Source organism: Panthera tigris, chromosome B1 (genome assembly GCF_018350195.1).
Source record: "Panthera tigris isolate Pti1 chromosome B1, P.tigris_Pti1_mat1.1, whole genome shotgun sequence".
Classification (NCBI taxonomy): domain Eukaryota; kingdom Metazoa; phylum Chordata; class Mammalia; order Carnivora; family Felidae; genus Panthera; species Panthera tigris.
In genome coordinates this window covers 872,274-894,036 of record NC_056663.1, presented here as the reverse complement: position 1 = coordinate 894,036, position 21,763 = coordinate 872,274, and the positions used below count along the sequence as shown (strand labels likewise).

At 53.8% G+C, this 21,763-nt stretch overlaps 1 protein-coding gene across 4 annotated transcripts in view; it reads left to right on the top strand.

Moving 5' to 3' along the window:
• Window positions 1–2,605: 2,605 nt before the first annotated feature.
• Window positions 2,606–21,763, top strand: part of ERICH1 (glutamate rich 1) — a 72,099-nt gene continuing 52,941 nt past the window's right edge. For all 4 annotated transcript variants that reach the window (XR_006216447.1, XM_042982821.1, XM_007089229.3 and 1 more), the window contains exon 1: window positions 2,606–2,715. Coding sequence is in view for 3 of the 4 variants with exons in the window: in XM_042982821.1 (XP_042838755.1) it covers window positions 2,694–2,715 (22 nt within the window). In the remaining variant the exon portion in view is untranslated. The remainder of the gene's footprint in view (window positions 2,716–21,763) is intronic.

The window sequence follows — 21,763 nt, the reverse complement described above, 5'->3', positions numbered from 1 at the left end:
AGTTCCCCTTAGTTGCTTGTCTGATGAGAGTTTATATCATGAACGAATATTGGATTTTGTCAGATGTCCTTTCTGCATCTATTGATATGATCATGCAATTTCGTACTTTAGTTTGCAAAAGTGATGGATTACCCTCACTGGTTTTGAGTGGCAGTGAGGGTTTTAAAGACATTTTGGCTGCAATGAGAAGAGACGGACGGAGGTGAGAGTGAGGAAGAACGCGTGGAATTGGGGAGCTCGGTCTAAATACCCGGGGAGATTCCAGTGAGAGATGGTGGAGACATGAAGGCAGGGAAGGCCAGAAATGCTGCAGGGAGAACATCCTTGGCTGGTTTTCCTGGGCACATTATAGGGGGGAGAAAGAGAGGAGAAGAGGCTCAGTGATGATCCCACGCTGGGCTCTGCACGGGGGCCGATGGCGCTTCAGGGAGATCACCGAGTGGTCAGCCTGCATGGGCATGGGTGACCTGGGGTCCTGTGACATAGGAACAGGTGCAGCGAGGGTGGTGGCAGAAGACACGCTGCATGTGGCAAAGTGGAGGCTGACGTCGTCATCAATTCTTTCAAGTCTGGGTGTGAAAGACATTATCACCTTAGGACAGGAGGAAACTCTGGTTTCTGGGGAGATTTTGTTGTAAAGCCACCATGTCCAGAGTGGGCTTGAACTCCGGTGGGGATGTTGCCAAAGAGAAGGAAAAGTTCAGGATGCAGCCTCCTTGAGGACATGATTCCCGCACACACCCCTCCTCCTGCACCAACATGTTTTACTTTATTTCTGGGAGCAGTTTCCGGTTTACAGCAAAATTGAGGGGAAGGTGCAGAGACTTCATACATACTGCCTGCCCCCCCACAGCCCCCCACTGTCCACACCCCCACCAGATGGTGCCTCTGTCAAAACAATGAGCCCACACTGACCATAGTCACCCAGAGTCATAGTGAGCCCCATCAGGGTTCACTCCTGGTGCTGGACACTGTGTGGGTTTGGACAAGACTCACCATCTCCTGAACTCGAAAGTCCCATTCAGCTGTTTAACTGATGCCTACATTTCTGTGTCTCGTGAGCGTCGAACCTCATGTGTCCCACCCCACAGGCCCCACCCAAGGGTGCTCCTCTTGGATGTTTCCCATCTCCTCAGTGCAGCTGCAGCCTTCCAGTTTCCCGAACAAAATTGTGTAGATGTGTCACTCTCCTCTTCAGAGCCCACACTGGTCAACACAAAAATCTCTTGCTCTGTCGTCGAATAGATCAGAAATCCGAGGACTTCTTCCTGCGAGCCCGGATGCTGCCGCCCTGACTCTGGCCACCAAGGTCCCTCTAACTGCAATGGCTGACACTGGTCTCCCTGCTTCCTCAAGGCCCCTCTGTGAGATGTATGTCAGATATCACACCTCTGCTCTCCCGGGCTGATGGTTTTCCTCCCTCGCTGGAGAACGCAAAGTAGTATGATCCCCTCTGGGTCTTGTCCCAACACTGAGGCCTTTTTCCTGACAGATGACATCAGTCCTTCTGCTCCCTCAAGAGTCTCAAGGGACATTGCTGCCCTTCTGCTGAGTGATCTTTGCCCAGCTACCACCGAGTCCTGCTCCCAGCCTGACTCACACGACCTTCCTGACCATCCGCTCCCCCACACTCGTGTCCGTGTGACATATGCTGTGTGTCTCACTTCATCCTCTCCTGTCTGCTGTCATCAGGCCATTCACGACATGTTCTCAGCATCTTGAACAGTGTCCTGCACTGACAGACTCTGGAGAATATATTTTCCAAAGAGGTAAATTCAAGAAGAGGAGAACACAATAAATCCAGGCCGCAGAGAGGGTGCAGTGGGGTTGGACAGGGTGCCCAGGGAAGAAACCCACCTGGGGGAAGTGGACCGGCGGGGAAGAGGACAGCAGAGGGCAGGGGTCTTCCCCACAGCAGTCTGTGGGCTCTCTTCCTCCCCTTGGCCTTCACACCCCTAGTGCTGGAGTACCTGTGGACACCTGGGTGCACGGTGGACGCTAAGTGGACCCCTGCACTGCTCCCACCCCTACAGCACTGGCACCCCTGATTTGGGGCCACAGAACCCCAGGTGACACCTTAAGTGGTCACAGAGCCACAGGACCAAGGGGCCCCTCCCACTGAGTCTCCTCTCCCCTTGATCCCCTCCTGCTGACCCTTCCCGCTATCTTCCTATGACCACGTCCCTATGAACTCCTTCCCATGACCCCCTTTCCGTAGCCCCTTCCCCCTGAACCCCTACTCATAATACCTCCTTAAACTTAGTGTTATTTCAATTATATTTTAATAAAACTGGGAAAAAATAAAAAAATTCCCTTTTTTCATTTGAATACTGATAAACGGTAATAAGGAGAGGATATAGTTTAATAGGCTTTGTATGAGACTGGAGTTCCCTGCATCTTCTGACTTTCTTCTAAGGCACCAAAACCGGGAAGCCGGCTCACCCAGTAGTCAGTCACTTCCCTCCGAGCATGCTCCAAGCACTAGCGCCCTTGGTCACGCCCACGGCACCCGCAAAAACCAATCCACAGCCGGGACTCCGCTGATTGGCATCCAGCGGGAAAGACCCTGGATCCCGATTGGGCACGCCGATTGCTGTGGGTGGGCATAGAGGGTCGGAATCCGGAAGCGTCGCAGCGCTACTTTGGCCCTGAAGCTGTTGGCGCGGGGATAGAGCTGGGGTCGCAGCCTCGCCATGGCAGCGCTGAGACGGCACGGTATGTTGGGTAGGGGTCTGGAGGCGCGGGCGGGGGGCGCAGGTGGGTAGTGGGGAAGGGGACGCGGCCCTCCCAGTTCCTGCTCTCGGACCCAGACCCCGGACACCCGGCCCACCCACCGCCGGGAACCCAGAGCACGGGCCACCTCCTTCCGGGACCCCCAGCCCACTCTCCGCCCGGGCTCCATAGCCCTCCCTGTCCACCTCTCTCCCGAACCCCCGGCCTACCCTCCGCCCGGACCCCAGAGCCCTGGCCACCTCCCTCCGGACCCCAGAGCCCTGGCCACCGCCCTCCCGAACCTCAGAGCCCTGGCCACCTCCTTCCGAGACCCCCGGCCCACTCCCGGCTGTACCCCAGAGCCTTGTCCATTTCCTTCCTGGATTGGGACCACCCACCACACAGACCCTAGAGCCCTGTTCACCTCCCACCCAGACCTGGGACCCCAGCCTACCTCTAGCTCGATCCCTGGCCCACCTCCTACCTGGTCCCCAGACCCTGACAGGTGTTGGGGAGGGTGGGGGTGGAGAACGGGGATCACTGAGGGCCAGAAAGATCACCAGGAGCCAGGAGGACCCCCCACCCCCACCCCCTTTGGGTCCCCGGTGTCTCTGGGATCCTCATCGCAGCCCTGGGTGTCCAGGGGCACTGGGCAGAGGCAAGGAGGCCTGTGGGACCCCAAAGGAGCGAGGAAGGAGCACATTTCCATGAGTGACTGTGGGATTGCAGGGTGGAGATGGGGCGGTGGGCACTTCCCAAAGCCGATGCAGGGACCTGCGGCTTATACTGAGCAGTCTGCTTGATAACTGGAATTCCTCCCTGGGAACAGGTCAGAAGCCTTTTTGAGCCTCATTTTCTTCACCTGTAAAATGGACATAATACTCTACCTTGTACCCAGCCTTTGTTAACTGATAATATTTTCAACCAGCACTCAAGGGGCGGAATACAAATGTATTGGTTAACATTTTGGAGTCTTAGAAACTGTATCTTCTCATTACCACTTAATGCTCAGCATTCAAATGACAAAAGGGAAGTTTTTGTTTATCCCCAGTTTTATTGACATATGATTGCCATTCAACCCCGTACCTGTTCCACGTGGGCAGCACAGTGATGTAACGTGCGTGGACGCTGCCAATGGTCCCCGTAAGTTAGCACCTCACGTAGTCTCCTTGTGACGAGAACTTGTAGGATTTCCTCTCTTAGCAACTTTCAGCTCTACCACAGAGCATTGTAAACTCTGGTCGCCGTGCCGTACGCGACTTTCTGGGAGTTACTAGTCCTACAGGACTAGAACTGGAAGATCGTACCTTCTGACCGGCTTCTCCCAATCCCAGTAACCACCTCCCCTTCTCTGGTAACCACCAGCCTGTTCTCTGTACCCGGGAGTCTAGGGTTTTTTTAGACGCAGCAGATAAGTGAGATCAAGTGGTATTTGTCATTGTTTGACTTATTTTGTTTAGGGCAAGGCTCTGAGGGTCAACCTATGTGGTTGCAAATGGCAAGATTTCCTTCTTTCTTAATGGCTGAATATGCCACTGCGCGTCTACACCACATCATCTTTACTCATCCATCCTGGAGGGACTCTTAGGCTGTTCCATGCCTTGGCTCTTGTAAATAGCACTGAAATGAACGTGGGGATGCAGATATCTCCTCGAGCTCCAGATTTCATTTCCTCTGAGTAAATATTCGGAAGTGGAATTGCTGGATCATAGGGTAGTTCTGTTTTTAATATTTTGGGGAATCCGCCTTCTGTAGTGGCTGCACCAACTTACATTCCCGCCAACAGTGCACAGGGTTCCCTGTCCTCCGCGTCCTACTATTTGTTATTTTTTGCCTTTTTGATCACTGCTGTTCTAACAGGTCTCTCACTGGTTTGGATTAGCATTTGGTAAACAGTGGTATTGAACATCTTTTCATGTGTTCTTTGACCATCTTTATGTTTTCTATAGAAAAATTACTATTCAGATCCTCTACCCACTTTCTAATTAGGGGGTTCGCACTTGTTGATTTTGGCTTTTGTTGCATGCGCATCAGGTGTCATTTCAAAAAAATCACCAGGACCGTCACTGAGACGTTCTTTCCCTGTGTTTTCCTCTAGAAGTTTTATGGCTTCAGGTAAAAGTGAAGGTTTTTGAGACATTTCTTATGTTGCTTGGACTGGTTCAGGCTGTGGTTATTTTTTTCTTCTTTTCTAAGTTTAGAATGGATGATTGTGGTTTTGCCCTTTGAAATGAAAAGTCAAGTGTCCATTATAGGTAATAAGTGCTTGCTTAAAGTAAGCAAAGGAAACTAATTTCTCAAAAAGGCAGAATATGGAGAGTACTAGAGTTCCCCTCTCTGTGGCTTCCTTTATGGGAAAACACCATGCTGGTGCCTCCCTACTGCACCGCATCCTGCTGAGTTTTGACTTCCCCGTAGTGAGCTCTAAAAACAGATCATCATAGGTTAAGATGACTTAATTTCTAACCAGTCAGATGTTAGGCTCCAAAAGGAACATTAAAACATCTTAACGAGTACTCAAAGCACTGTTTTTACACACACACACACACACACACACACACACACACACACACACACACCATAAGTAGGACTAGAGAATCTGCAGGTTAAATTGAGGTTCTTGGGAGCAGTCCCAACCCAGGTGGCCATTGTGGTTCTTCGTGGTTGGCTGATAAGCCCTTAGGGTTTCTTCTCCCTCACACAGGAGTCCTTCCTCTTCTACTATGCGTCCACCCCTTCTCCTCATACCTTCTCACCCCGTGTGTGTTTGTGACCCTTCCAAGCCTCACATTGAATGCTCTCCCTCTGCAAGAAATCATGGTCCTCTCCTGTGCCTAGTCAATTGTAAAGGCCTTTCTCAGCTCACTGAAGAAACCTTTCATTGTTTTCCGCAGTCAGGAGTCTTCTCTGAAAAGACCTCCTTTTCCCATTGGATCGGTGATAAAATTGTCAAACAAAGTTAGGTTGTTTAAGACGTTGCGGTTGGAAGGGTGGATTAGTATGTATTAAATGTAAGTGGGAAACAAAATATTAGCTTTCTGAGTCTTTTTAACGAGATCACTGAAGAGCATGTCTCTGGGATAACACTCCCTCTTCCAGAAACACTTACGGGAGATTATAGTTGGAAAAACGTCTAAGCACTTGTAAATTGTGGAAGCATACGGTCTGGGGAACGTGTGGTGCATGGAGAAGGCCGGGGCCGGTGCAGACTTGCGCCGGCATCCCTGCTCTGTCGCCGTCCAGCTGCCCTTCAGAGACACTGCTTCCCACAGCGGCTGCATCAAGTCAACTTCACGCAGAACTCTTAACACTGGCTCGCACGGCAAATGCGTATTGAGTCTGCTGAGTGTGTGCGGCATCTCGTTCAGGCACCGGGGACACAGCAGGGAAGCAAGTGCTTTGCTTCTAGGGAGGTTCCAACCTGTTCCCTGGGCTAGGGTCATGGTTGCTGATGAGGCCACATCCCAGGAGAAAGGTACTCAGCTCTGGCACGTGCCACGGGCGGGCTGGCAGTCTGTCTGAAGCGGTGGTCCTAGGGTTTTTCCCTGAAAGGTTGCTCCCACTGGGCTGTGTATCCCCCTGATGCCCTAATTTCCCCTCAGACAGCGTGTCGCAGAACTCTGCGGCATTCATGGGGACGATGCTTTGCCTTTGCAACGATACTACTTGAGTAATTTTTTTTTATTTAATATGCTCTATTTTATGTGGGAAAATGTGTGAGCAGTACGAGCAGACATCTCCGGGGCCACACTCCGCACACCTCTGTGAGTGAGCAGACAGACGTGAAATGCACAGCCCTCCGTGACCGACGTGAACCGCACGGAGGCCCGCACATCCTATGTGGTGGCTGGAGTGGCTTCCTCCCTGCTGGGGGAGGGCGGGCGCATATCCAGCAGGGAGCAAAGTGCTAAGTCAGGTGGGGTGGCCGTGCTCACGGGAGCCGGTGTTGGAGGAAGCCGGAGGCAGCAGGACAGCACTTGGAAGCCGGGAGGGTCCCCGGCGGATCAGGGATCAGGTGGTAGCTGCCCTGAGGGCCGACTGCCCGGGGAAGAGGTGTGCGGCGGGCGAGCTGGGTCCCCATGTCACACAGCACCGCCCCGCAGCTGCTGCACGGTTAACCCTTCAGATGAGGGAGCAGGGTGAGTGTTCCTGCCACCTGCCCGACAGGCGCCTGTTCGTACCTTTCCGGACAGCTTCTTATAGCAGGTGCGCGGTATCTCAGGAGGCACCTCGTCCATCTGTAGAGAACCTCGCTGCTGCACTCGCCTGGGAACGGCTTTGCTGCTTCGAGTGTGTACGGTGAGGAGGGTGGCTCCTCAGACGGCGCCTCCCGAGAGTCTAGAGCGCCCCGTCCTCACCCCTCCCAGCTCATGCTGCGTGAGGCTGTGCGGGCTTTGGCCCGCGTCTTACGGGAGGTGAGCTCCCCTGGCCCCCAGGACAGGGGGTGCTTACGTGCTGGGGCAGGGCAGCCTGGTGAGAGTGTGCTGTCCATTTTGGACCAGGAGGAACACACTCAGCCCCTGTCCCTCACTCCCTGCCACTCACGACTGCAGCGTGGACGCCCCTGTCCCTCCCTGCTCCTGTACTCACAAGATGAGTTGTAGGTGGAAAGGATTGCAGGAATGGATGCAAGTCAAGACCATGGCAGAGTGCCTGTCCCCCAGCAGCGCACCTGTGTCTCATCCAGCACCCCCACCCTTCAGTTAAGTTTTGTTAATCCTAAGATGTCTCATCAAGAGGAAACGGTCATCTCAGCCTCTCATGTTACCAGGATCAAGTGAGTGAGTGCCCGTGCCCCTGGCTTCCCACCTGCACGCGCTTGTACGTTGGTTGGGATCCTGAACCTGGCCCTGACCTGTCTCTGCCTGCACCTGCCTCCTGTGTTCATGAGGCCGACTGCCAGGTTGGGGAGTGCGTGTGTGATGCAGATGGTCCATTGCTTTTTTTTTTTTCTTTAACGTTTGAGAGACAGAGCACCAGCCAAGGAGGAACAGAGAGAGAGGGAGACACAGAATCCAAAGCAGGCTCCAGGCTCTGAGTCGTCAGCAGAGAGCTTGACACGGGGCTCCGAGTCGTGAACCACAAGATCACCACCTGAGCCGAAGTTGGGTGTTTAACCGACTGAACCACCCGGGCGGCCCTCCAGTTGCTTCTCAATAAGAATTTGTTCCCGCCATGACTGGTCTTCCCAGGGCGCACCTCGCCCAGGAGCCAGGAGTGCGAGCCACAAGATCCTCGTCCTCCAAGGACTTTCCTTGGATGAGATCTGAACTGTGGTGGCCTCAGTTCCAGATGACCGAGCTCTTGTCCTCATCCCTGAATCCGTGACTCTGTGGGAGGGCTCTGTGGTCAGCATAACCTACCCCTCCCCGTGGTGCTCTCTGTGGCCTGGGTGCTGAGGATAGCGTTCCTAGACCAGCAGGACTGGGATGGGACGTCTGTGTGTGCGTGTCTGTGTGTGCACATGTGAGTCTGTGCACATTTGTGTCTGTGCTCGTGCATGTACGTGTGTGTCTACCTGTGTGCATGTGTGTATCTCTGTATGTATGTACACATATGAGTCTCTGTGTGCATATGTGTGTCTGTGTGTGTATCTCTTTGCACATGTGTCTGTGTATCTCTGTGTGTGTGTCTGTGTGTGCATGTGTGGATCTCTGCACGTGTGCGTGTGTGTGCGCACATGTGTATACACATGTATCCGTGTGTGAACATGTGTGTCCATGTGTGTGTGCCTCTGTGTGTGCGCACGTGTGTCTGCGCATGCGTGTGTGCATGTGTATCTCCACTGTGCACACATGTGTGTCTTCTGTACGTGCGTATCCACGTGTGTGTGCACATGTATGTGCGTGTGTATATCTCTGCATGTGTGCGCACATGTCTATTTGTGTTCGTGTGTGTGCACACGTGTATCTGCGTGTACATGTGTGTGTCTCTGTGTGTGTGCACATGTGTATCTGTGTGTGTATGTGTTCATACACCTGTGTGCATGTGTCTCTCCAGTCATACCTTCAGCCTTCTCAGTGTGGACGAGGTCCTCTGGCATCTTAGAACCTCAGGCTCTGGTTGGGTTGCACCTCGGTGGGAAGGAGCCCCCCGTTTCTTTGGGCAGCTGCATGCTCGGTGCCAGCTGGCACAGGGTGACTGCTGGGGCACAGCTTCATCCTTAGGCCTGTGATGCTTCTACAGGAGACGTGGTCTGGCTTTACTGATCACAGAAATTGCCCAGGCCGGAGCCAGCAAGGCTGGATTAGCACCTCCACCCCATGGCGCCAGCTCCCCTGATGGCGTGCTCCCTCCATCACACACGGCTGCCTTCTGCATCGTCACCGCCGGATTCCTCTCTGAATCCTTCTACCAGGCAGGCTTCCTGTGCTCAGTATGCATTTCCTGAAGGAACGAATGAATGAATAAGTGTGCTCAGTAAGCACTTTCTGAATGAATGAATGAATGAATGAATGAGCTCAGTAAGTACTTCCCGAACACATGAATGAATGAGTGTGCTCAGTAAGCACTTCCTGAACAAATGAGTGAATGAGTGAGCTCAGTAAGTACTTCCTAAGCAAATAATGAACTCAGTAAGCACTTCCTGAATGAATGAATGAAGGAATGAACTTAGTAAGCACTTCCTGAACAAAGGAATAAATGAATGAATGAGCTCTGTAAGCACTTCCTCAACAAATGAATGAATGGATGGGCTGTTAGTACTTCCTGAATGAATGAATGAATGAATGAGCTCAGTAAGCACTTCTGAAATGAATGGCCCAGCGACCAAATGCACAAATGGCTCCATGTAAAACAAGGGGGTTGGGTGAATGCTGGGTCCTGGCCACCCAGGGCACCTGTGCTGGGGGTAGGGACCCTGAGCTGCAGGTTTCAGGCACCACAGGGATAGGCATTTGCTTCTATTAAAGACCCACCCGAGACTGGACAGCATAACTGTGGGAAGGGGCAGTTACAGTGGCAGGAGGGCCAGCTAGCGTGTTGTTGGGGGTTCGTGGGTATGTGGAGACGACGGGGAGTAAGGCAGCAGCCGCGGGAGACAGAAGCTTCCCAAAAACCCTGGATGTGGGGACTGACCTTGTAGGTTGGCAGTTACAGACTACTTTCTTCGGGATCAGACACGGGTCCGGTTGGGGTGTGTGGTGTGTGGGCAGCAGGTTCCATGCCCCAGGGTGGGACGCTGCTGTTCAGAGGGTGGCGGGCCCCTGTGATGGCATTCCCTGTAATCCTCAGTTGTCCCCTCCATCCGTGGGGGCCGTCCGGGGTTCTTGCGTGACACGGCCAGTCAGGTGCAGCCACAAGAGGACCCGGAGCGGAGGCTCAGGAAAGCCAGGGTTGTTACACTCCTGGGTCCTAGAGACAGGGGCACGACATGGGGATGCCCCAGGAGGGCCAGGAGGCAGGGAAGGATTCATACCGTGAATGGGCTTTGTTGGGCTTGGCTGGGACAGGCCGGCAGGGCATGGTAAACAATTTAGGACCGGCTAGTTTGAACAATTTTGGTGAGTTTTGAGCAATAAAGGTGGCCCTTCTTGCCTTGCACCGGGGCCCAGGATGATCAACGCTGAGGGTTGCTGCCCCTGGGTGCAGGATCTGACGGGGGAGGCAGGTGGAGGGGTCCTGCTTCTGGGTGCAGGGACAGATGGGGGAGGCAGGGTGGAGGGGTCCTGCCCCTGGGTGCAGGATCAGACAGGGGAGGCAGGGCGGCGGGGTCCTGCCCCTGGGTGCAGGGTCAGACAGGGGAGGCAGGGTGGAGGGGTGCTGCTCCTGGGGACAGGGGCAGATGGGGGAGGCAGGGCGGAGGGGTGCTGCTCCTGGGGGCAGGATCAGATGGGCGAGGCAAGGCGGAGGGGTCCTGCTCCTGGGGGATGGGACAGATGGGGGAGGCAGGGAGGAGGGGTGCTGCTCCTAGGGGATGGGACAGATGGGGGAGGCAGGGAGGAGGGGTCCTGCTCCTGGGGGCAGGGGGCAGGGGGACAGATGGGGAGGGAGAGTGAAGGGGTCCTGCTCCTGGGTACAGGACAGATGGGGGAGGCAGAGTGGAGGGGTGCAGCTCCTGGGGGCAGGACAGATGGAGGAGGCAGGGCAGAGGGGTGCTGCTCCTGGGTGCAGGATCAGATGGGGGAGGTAGGACAGAAGGGTGCTGCTCCTGGGTGCAGGATCAGATGGGGGAGGTAGGACAGAGGGGTGCTGCTCCTGGGGGCAGGGGGCAGGGGGACAGATGGGGAGGGAGAGTGTAGGGGTCCTGCTCCTGGGTACAGGACAGATGGGGGAGGCAGAGCGGAGGGGTGCTGCTCCTGGGGCAGGGCAGATGGGGGAGGCAGAGCGGAGGGGTCCTGCTCCTGGGGGCAGGGTCAGACAGGCGAGGCAGGCTGGTGGGGTCCTGCTCCTAGGCACAGGGACAGATGGGGGAGGCAGGGTGGAGGGGTGCTGCTCCTAGGGGCAGGGGGCAGGGGGGCAGATGGGGAGGGAGAGCAGAGGGGTGCTGCTCCTGGGGGCAGGCGGACAGATGGGGGAGGCAGAGCGGAGGGGTGCTGCTCCTGGGGGCAGGGCAGATGGGGAGGCAGGGCTCTGGACGGAGCAGTTTGCAAATGGACGTGACTGCCCTGGTTTGCTCTCTCTTAAGAATGGGCTGCCCTGTGAGGGGTGGTCTCCCCAGCCAGAAAGTTTTAAGATGTCAGAACATCATCACCCAGCTCATCCTGGAACAACACGGGTTTGAACTGCATGCGTCCACTTGTACGTGGGTGTTTTCCGGTCAGAACCGTGCAGTGCGATGAGTGTGTTGTCCCTTCCGAGCGACTTTCCTAATGACCTTCTCTTCTCTCTGGTTTCCTTTGTTGTGAGAACGCACGACAGGATACATGTAGTGTACAAGGCAAGTGATCATCGACTGCTATTGGCCAGACTTCTGGTCAAGTTTAGGGAGACTCACAAGTTCTCCTGACTGGGGAATTTCAAGGACACAAAGGTCCATGCCCAAACCCCACATCGTTCGAGGGGCAGCTGTACCCTGAAGGTGAACTGCGTGCAGCGTGTGGTGACGCTGGCCTTATCCTAAGGGCTCTGCCGGAAGGCACACGTGAAGTGCGTGGTCCACAGTCACAGCCCGGCTGACGGTGACACAGAGCAGCACCGACAGCCAGCATGGGAGGGCATCGTTTGGGGGGAGGCCCACGCATGCCCGGCTCGGGGGCTGGAGAGGAGGCGCCTGGAGGAGGCCCAGTCCCCGAGTGGAGGTGGCTTTAGGGACACCCGTGGGGTAACGTTGGGCAGTGGAGGGAGCAGGCGCTCGCCAGTCTGCTTTTGCACAAAGCAAGCGGTTAACCTCCCTACTCATGCCAGTGACCCGCGGCCAGTCTCCCCTTGTGCGCTTTGGGCAGAATTCGAGATCTGAGCGATGAAGAGCCACTCTTCGTCGAACTGGGATCGATAAAAGTACTGGAGTGAACGTGACGGGTTATCCTGGGTCCCCAGGGTGTTGAAGCAAGTTTCTCAAGGCCCTTGCTGGGCCGCACCCTGGTCTGCGGCGTGTCCTTCGGGGTCCCGCGTGGGGCAGGGCTCCGCCGTGCCCACTGGTGGCTGATCCAGTCAGTGATGTTGACATTCTGCAAGAATTAGAGACAAAATTTGGGCTTTTCTTTAATGTTACAGTTTGGGAGAAAATGCATATTCGGTGTACATCAATCCTTACACGGGAGAGCACGTGTCAGTCATGGTGTACGTTCTAAGTACGTCCCATTTGAGAACAGTCTCTGGTTTTATTTTGAGTACTGTTTCCCTTTTAATGAGTATTTCAGAAAGCTTGCCAACTCTTGCTTAAATCTTAGCTAATCATTCTTACATTTATGATTCTATTATGAAACTCATTAGGAAAGTATCATTTATTAAATTAACATATTATACTGAACTTTTCTATCTTGTGAAGTGATATAGTGCTATTGTCAATTTATTCCTTTATTCCTTGATTACAGACAGTGGTTAAATACCTTGCTTCATTATTGGGATAAAATGGAAAAATAAAACATTGAACATTGTTGAGAAAGCTATGGATAGGCTGGCAGGTACCAGGCATTTGAACGTGGTCTTGACGGCAAAGATAAAATTCAGAACACGAGATCCCAAGAAATACAGTAACCGTGAGAAATTTAAAGCATCTGTTAAAACAAGATACTCAGAAGTCATCCATGTCAGGATGGAAAGGGGGGATGGCTTGACCTGGCATTTGCTGAGATGGGAGATTTCTCCCTTCTCGCTGGAGCCGTGACTGGTGCGTGTGTGTCTGTCACTGGTGCACTCTGGACGGTTTTCCTGGCGTCAGGCCAAGGTGAGGACAGGGCACGGTCTCTCAGCCACGGCCACCGAGCTTCTGTTTTCAGCAGCACTGTTTCTTGAGTGCGATTTCAGGAAGCCTGGCAACCGCCAAGCTCTAGATGATCACTTTTCCACATGTAAGTGTGTTCACCAGAAACCTAGAGAGTGTCGTAAACCTATTCTATGTTTTCCTCTCAAGCATTTTAAAGTTATGTGGGTATTTGGGGTCCCTTCCATTTTTGTGCAGTTCCAGTGAGAATGTAGTCTCGTTGGCCGTGCTCCTTCCCAGTAATGTCCACCCTTTAAAAGACTGCTTTTGAACTAATTGCCTTCCTCATGTCCCAGACTAGCCCCACACACGTTTTGCTCGTCCCCTCAGAGTCCCGCTTTTCCAGGAGACCGTGGTTTGCAGGGATGAGAACCTAGGTTCTGACAAATTTGCCTGTAGAATCACAAATGAGTAAACACTTCTCATCCGCACCAGACAGCGCTCCAGATGTATGGCGTATACTTAGGAGGACTAAATGCACAGCTGCTCCCCCACTTTAAATAAAGTAGACTGTGAACACAAATATTGAGGGGAACCTGTATTACTTGGTGATCCAAGTGAACTTTTTTAAGAGAAAGAAAAACATTCCTGATATTGACGGGGGAGTAACGTCCTCAGTGGTGTCAAAGGTCATGGGGTGCTTTTTCTGTGCCACCTTTTATAATTCTCTTTTGCTTTTTTCAGAATGGAATATTCTAAAAGAAAATGTTCCTATTTCCTTTCCTTTTTTCATAAGAGCTTTTTCAAATGGAGCACACGGCCGTTTTCCCCTGTTGTGAGACTGCCTGGCTAGGAAGTGCTGCAGAGTGCAGCCAGCTGTCCTGCAGGAGCTCACCTGGGGGCGAGGGGGGACTCACCTGCGGGGGCTCACCTGGGGGGGGCTCACCTGGAGGAGCTCACCTGCAGGGACTCGCCTGTGGGAGCTCACCTGGGGGGCTCACCGGGGGACTTACCTGTGAGGGCTCACTTGTGGGAGCTCACCTGCGTGAGCTCACCTTCGGGGGGCTCACCTAGGAGAGCTCACCTGCGGGGACTCGCCTGCGGGAGCTCACCTGGGGGGCTCACCTGCAGGGGCTCACCTAGGGGACTCACCTGCAGGGGCCCACCTGTGGGGGCTCACCTGGGGGAGCTCACCTGCAGGGACTCACCTGTGGGAGCTCACCTGGGGGGCTCACCGGGGGACTTACCTGTGAGGGCTCACTTGTGGGAGCTCACCTGCGTGAGCTCACCTTCGGGGGGCTCACCTAGGAGAGCTCACCTGCGGGGACTCGCCTGCGGGAGCTCACCTGGGGGGCTCACCTGCAGGGGCTCACCTAGGGGACTCACCTGCAGGGGCCCACCTGTGGGGGCTCACCTGGGGGAGCTCACCTGCAGGGACTCACCTGTGGGAGCTCACCTGGGGGGCTCACCGGGGGACTTACCTGTGAGGGCTCACTTGTGGGAGCTCACCTGCATGAGCTCACCTTCGGGGGGCTCACCTAGGAGAGCTCACCTGCGGGGACTCGCCTGCGGGAGCTCACCTGGGGGGCTCACCTGCAGGGGCTCACCTAGGGGACTCACCTGCAGGGGCCCACCTGTGGGGGCTCACCTGGGGGAGCTCACCTTCGAGGGCTCACCAAGGAGAGCTCACCTGCGGGGACTCACCTGCAGGAGCTCACCTGGGTGGCTCACCTGGGAGACTTACCTGTGGGGGCTCACTTGTGGGAGCTCACCTGCGGGAGCTCACCTTCGAGGGCTCACCTAGGAGAGCTCACCTGCGAGAGCTCACCTGGGGGCTCACCTAGGAGACTCATCTGCGGGGGCTCACCTGGGAGGGCTTACCTGCTTGCCCTCCAGAAGCTTGCTGCACACCGCACGCATGGCATTCTCGGGCTTCTGCTCTAACATCACGGCAAATGGGAAAGCAATTCCTTGAAATGCTGCCGTTAACACCTTTGTTAAAAATGGAATATACTCTTCCCTTTTTATGCCCAAATGTGAGATTTAAAAATAGTAATTGCATTGAAGAAGAGTTAACATTTGTAGTGAGTAAACACACGCAAACACACTAGGTCAAAAGGTGCATTTCAGCAAACCAGAAATGAAAGACTTTTTAAAAATGATGCTTTGCTACGTACCAGCATCCTGAAAGACATAATGATACGGTAAAACCTTGGTTTGCGAGCAAAAATCATTCTGGAAGCATGCTTGTAATCCAAAGCACTTCTACATGAAAGTGAATTTCTCCAAAGAAATAATGGAAACTCAGATGATTCATTCCACACAAAAATATTCATATAAAGATGATTACAATACTGTAATATAATACAAAATAATAAAAGTAAACCAACTGACCTGCACTTATCTTTGAAAACCTTCATGGCCAGCGTGAGGGAGACCGGAGAGAGGAGGGTTACTATGTAGGATGACTTTCACTGTCACTGACAGAATGACTGCCATCTGTTGGCTCAACGGAATCTTTTTCTTTTTGTGCAGCTTTAACAAGGAACCTATCCAATGACACTTGCTTTTGCCTCCTTTTGAGGATTTCACAGAAGGGTGACATTGCATTGACGACCATGCACAATCCTGCAGCAAGAGCGAGAGAGAGAAGAACCATCGGCTCAGTTGTGATCATGTGACGTCTGTTGTCACATACGGCTTGTATTGTAAGACCTCACTCGTTTATCGAGTTAAAACTTATTGGGGGCGCCTGGGTGGCGCAGTCGGTTAAGCGTCCGACTTCAGCCAGGTCACGATCTCGCGGTCCGTGAGTTCGAGCCCCGCGTCGGGCTCTGGGCTGATGGCTCGGAGCCTGGAGCCTGTTTCCGATTCTGTGTCTCCCTCTCTCTCTGCCCCTCCCCCGTTCATGCTCTGTCTCTCTCTGTCCCAAAAATGAATAAAAAACGTTGAAAAAAAAAAAATTAAAAAAAAAAAAACTTATTGGAAATGTTTGCTCGCCTCGCGGAACACTCACAGAACAAGTTACTCGCAATCCAAGGTTTTACTGTACTTTCTTTCCTGCTCTGCTTTTAACATGACTCACTAAGTAGATTTGGCCAGTTGGAAGACATGCTTTGTTTACAGAATTAAGTCCATATTTGCAGGAAACCATCAAGCGGTTCGTCGAGTACATGTTTCATTCATAACTCTGTAGGCTCTGAGTAGCAGTGAGAGTTTAAGTGGCTGTACAACATGTTGTTAGGCCTGAAATAGCTGGCTACTTCTGTTTAAATAAACTACGAACTCTTTTAGCGACAGGAGAGTCCATGTGACTGCTTCCATGCACTGTGGCCACATTGTCCCCTAGAACTGCAGTGTTGCTGTGTGCATGTGGTGGACCGAGGGCTTGTTTGTCTCAGCACAGCTGTGCGGACCTGAAGGTCAGGCACCCCACAGAGTCTCATTCCCGACTTTATCGTGTAGTCTCAACACTGAGATAGAGGGAGGCACGTGACTGAATCTTCCAGCAATATTAGTTGCCAGAAAGTAATTGTTATTTTGTTGTACATTGCTCTTTAAAGCTGATTTTTTTAAATTAAAGTGATATTTTTACAAAGACGTTATGCTTTAAGTTCTGGCAATTGAAAGCATCAGATGTGCATTTATTAGCAAAATGATTTCTTTCTGAGATACCTGGATAGTTAGATTGGGTTCAGATTTATTAGTTAAAATTCTCATTGAAGACAAAACTCCCCCTTGACATTGAGAAACCCATCATGACATCTCTTAGATCATCTGTTCTTGTGCCTATCGATGGTGCACTTTGTAAGTAACTCATGGATCACGGACAGTAGGACATAAAGCCAGCATTTCCAGTGTTCGGTATCCTCGTCAATCCCAAGGACTGTCAGGAATTGTGTACCCAGTACTCATTCTCCTGTGACAGTGCTGTACCAAGGAGCGGGGGTAGGAAGGAGTCTCTCGAGCACCTCCAACTTCTGGAGAGCCAGCGTGCCATGGTGCAGTAGCCAGATGCCAGCCTTGTCCTGAGAAGCACCTAGTCCCGCGGGAAAGGACGTTTTTGCTTATGAGGTTTTAACACCTGCTAGTGTAGGAGAGAAATCACGTTCACCACTTGGGTTTACAAGATTCTTAACCCAGCTTAGCTTAGGGTGCTGAAAGGTTTTCTTTCTGTTCTGGCTGTTGGACCACTGGGTTGAATTTGTTTGTTTGTTTTTAGTGTTTATTTTTTGAGACAGAGAGAGACAGAACATGAGTGTGGGAGGGGCAGAGACAGAGGGAGACACAGAATCAGAAGCAGGCCTCAGTCTCTGAGCTGTCAGCACAGAGCCCGACACGGGGCTCAAACCCATGAACCGTGAGATCATGACCTGAGCTGAAGTTGGACCCCTAACCGACTGAGCCAACCAGGTGCCCCACTGGGCCTAGTTTTAAAGGCAAAGTTAGGGGAACTGTGTCTGTCATTTGCTAAAATGTAAACTGAACAGACCTTCTTGACCTTTGTGAATCAGCACATCTGAATCTGCACTGTTCTCCCTCCACCTCCACATGATCACATGGGATTTAAAGCTCAAGTGCAGAACTTTTATATTTAAGTTGTGTTTGTGTTTACATTTGTCTTCAAGCCTTGAGTACGTGGCCTCTTTTCCTGCGATCTGAGGTTGTCTGGAGGCTTGTTCACAGCGGCTCGGGTCACTGATGATCACCCCAGGTTTCCAGCCGCCGGCATCCTAGACAGATGAGGTGCAGTGCATGTGCCCTTGTTCCTCACAGGCACGCCCGGGCCCTGCTTCTGACACCGGCTGCTTGTACACGATGAGGCTGGAGCCGCTCGTGGTGTCGGGAAGTGGCCCTGGGCATACAACATGGGGTGGGAAAGGCGAGTTCAGTTCTGCGTCACTGAAATAACAAGTGCTGTGTGTAAACACCAGCGTGGGTGTGGAGGTTCGCCCTTTAGTGGCTGGTGGGAGGTGTGTGAGGGGCAGAGGCACCCCAGAGAGCCCTACTCGTGGGTGAGGTGGGAGGGCCACATGTGGTAGGTGCAGCCACATCTGTCACACAGCCATGCCTGTCTCAGTGCTGCCATGTCGGGGGCGTTTCTGCCCATCTTGTGATGGGAAGTGCTGGGGCTCAGCTAGCCTTAACCCGGGGTCCTACCTAACAGGGGCAGAACAGAGCATTCCTCTCTGCCCTTTAAGGAATCACACGGCGATGGAATTTCTAACTGATATCATTGAGTACCACGGAACATTTTTTTTTAACGTGCAAAACAAGCTGCTTCTCCCCACAATCCAGTTTGGGTGCTGCTCCGAGACACCCTGCCTGTGAACGTGTTCTACAGAAGGCTCTGGGAACACTTCCCCTCAGCAGATTGTACTGGAAACACGCTTTGTGCCAGGTCCTATGCCAGTGAAGATTTTGTAGAACATTCAACAAAAGTGCATGGGGGAATCTTTTACTGCTAGGACCTGTGGCCTTAAATGGTTGTGTCACTAGCACGGACGGTTTTCCTTCCTCCCTGGGAGCCACCAGGCTGCACAGGCTCCCGGTGCCGGCCTGGTTTTAGTAGATTATCTGAGGAGCCATCAGGGTGGAGGGCACCCTTTCGTATTTTTAAACCCTAATTATGTTTTTATAACTCGGCCAGGTCAGTGGGAGTCACTTCTAGTAGGGACACTGCCTGAGAGTGTGATGAGATTGGGAGGGTCTGTGACTTCAGGGTCCTGTCCCTGCCGAGGGCCACCCACTTCCAGTCCCCACGCGCCAGCGATGGAGGGATCTGGAAGCTGGCCTGCCTGCCCCGAGCGCACTGACTCTGCCCCTGACTGCTGGCCACCCCAGAGCAACTCTCTCCTTCATGCACCCGTTTCTACATTTACCAAGGTTAAAACAAACTTACTTTATTACGCTTTCCCTCACCTCTTCCAAGATGCCGTTTTGAGATTCAAGCCCGTTCTTTATCCACATTATATCCGGACAGAAATGCTTATTCATTATGACAGCTTTCTCCCCGGTTAAAGCAGAATGTCAACTAAAATAAACAAAGTGGAAAATCTCCCTGTACTTGCTGGAACCAGGCTTGTCTTCCTAAGCGCAGCGGGGAGTGTGTGCGGATGCACTTCCCCAGGGAGTGTCCTGTGCTGCTGGGCCCCCCGGCCCTGCTCTGTCTGCCCGGCTCCACCCCTCGTCCCGAGCTATTCTGTGTGATCCTGTCTAGGGGGACACTTTGCATCCAGGACCTGGACCCCAAATTCGGAGACTGGTTCACAGTCTGTACTTTACACAATTTCAAAGAGAGAGAACATTGCAGGGAAGAAAGACTACTTGTAAACCCAGTCATAAACACCTGAGTTCATATGCTCCACTCTCCAGGCCTGCTGCCCTCTCTTCCCAGCCTGGCTCCCGTCCCCACACCTGTGGACATCCAGGCTGCTGGTCCTGTAGGGAGTGGGTCCTCTGATGGACCAAGCTGGGGGTCCCCTGATGGAGAGTACTAGGGGCCCTTGGAAGATGGTGCTGGAGTGTCCTCTGATGGACGGTCCTGGGGGTTCCTCTGATGGACAGTCCAGGGGGGTCCTCTGATGGACGGTTCTGGGGGTCCTCTGATGGACAGTCCAGGGGGGTCCTCTGATGGACGGTCCTGGGGGGATCCTCTGATGGACGGTCCTGGGGGGGTCCTCTGGTGGACGGTCCTGGGGGGATCCTCTGATGGACGGTTCTGGGGGTCCTCTGATGGACAGTGCAGGGAGGTCCTCTGATGGACGGTCCTGGGGGGATCCTCTGATGGACGGTCCTGGAGGTCCTCTGATGACATCTAATGACAGTGCAGGGGAGTCCACTCATGGGCAGTCTGGGGGGTCCTCTGATGGACAGTCCTGGGGGGGGGGTTGTCTGATGGACAGTGCAGGGGTTCTTCTGCTGGACAGTCCTGGGATTCTCTGATGGACATTCCTGAAGGCCCTCTGATGGATGGTCCTGGGGGTCCTCTAATGACATCTAATGACAGTGCAGGGGGGTCCTCTGATGGATAGTCTTGGGTATCCTCTGATGGACGGTCCTGGGGGAGTCATCTGATGGACAGTGCAGGGGGTTCCTCTGATGGACGGTTCTGGGGGTCCTCTGATGGACAGTTCAGGGAAGTCCTCTGATGGATGGTCCTGGGGGGGTCCTCTGATGCATTGTCCTGGGGGGATCCTCTGATGGATGGTTCTGGGCGTCCTCTGATGGACAGTGCAGGGAGGTCCTCTGATGGATGGTCCTTGGGGGATCCTCTGGTGGACGGTCCTGGGGGTGTCCTCTGATGGACAGTGCAGGGGTTCCTCTGCTGGACAGTCCTGGGATTCTCTGATGGACATTCCTGAAGGCCCTCTGATGGATGGTCCTGGGGGTCCTCTAATGACATCTAATGACAGTGCAGGGGGGTCCTCTGATGGACAGTCTTGGGTATCCTCTGCTGGATGGTCCTGGGGGGTCCTCTGATGCATGGTCCTGGGGGGATCCTCTGATGGATGGTCCTGGGTGTCCTCTGATGGACAGTCCTGGGAGAGTCATCTGATGGACAGTGCAGGGGGTTCCTCTGCTGGACAGTCCTGGGATTCTCTGATGGACGTTCCTGAAGGCCCTCTGATGGATGGTCCTGGGGGTCCTCTAATGACATCTAATGACAGTGCAGGGGGGTCCTCTGATGGACAGTCTTGGGTATCCTCTGATGGATGGTCCTGGGGGAGTCATCTGATGGACAGTGCAGGGGGTTCCTCTGATGGATGGTCCTGGGGGGGGTCATCTGATGGACAGTGCAGGGGGTTCCTCTGATGGACGGTCCTAGGGGCATCCTCTGATGGACGATCCTGGGTGGCCTCTGATGGACGGTCCTGGGAGAGTCATCTGACGGACAGTGAAGGGGGTTCCTCTGATAGACGATCCTAGGGGCATCCTCTGATGGGTGGTCCTGGGGGGGGGGGTCCTCTGATGGACGGTCCTGGGGATCCTCTGATAGACGGTCCTAGGGGTGTCCTCTGATGGACAGTCCTGGGTGTCCTCTGATGGATGGTCCTGGGTGTCCTCTGATGGACAGTCCTGGGAGAGTCATCTGATGGACAGTGCAGGGGGTTCCTCTGATGCACGGTTCTGGGGGTCCTCTGATGGATGGTCCTGGGGGGGGTCATCTGATGGACAGTGCAGGGGGTTCCTCTGATGGCCTGTTCTGGGGGTCCTCTGATGGACTGTTCTGGGGGTCCTCTGATGGACAGTTCAGGGAAGTCCTCTGATGGATGGTCCTGGGGGGGGGTCCTCTGATGGACGGTCCTGAGGGGATCCTCTGATGGACTGTTCTGGGGGTCCTCTGATGGACAGTTCAGGGAAGTCCTCTGATGGATGGTCCTGGGGGGGTCCTCTGATGGACGGTCCTGGGGGGATCCTCTGATGGACGGTTCTGGGCGTCCTCTGATGGACAGTGCAGGGAGGTCCTCTGATGGACGGTCCTGGGGGGGGGGTCCTCTGATGGACGGTTCTGGGGGTCCTCTGATGGACAGTCCAGGGGGGTCCTCTGATGGACGGTCCTGGGGGGGGGGGTCCTCTGATGGACGGTCCTGGGGGGATCCTCTGATGGACGGTTCTGGGCGTCCTCTGATGGACAGTGCAGGGAGGTCCTCTGATGGACGTTCCTGGGGGGATCCTCTGATGGACGGTTCTGGGGGTCCTCTGATGGACAGTCCAGGGGGGTCCTCTGATGGACGGTCCTGGGGG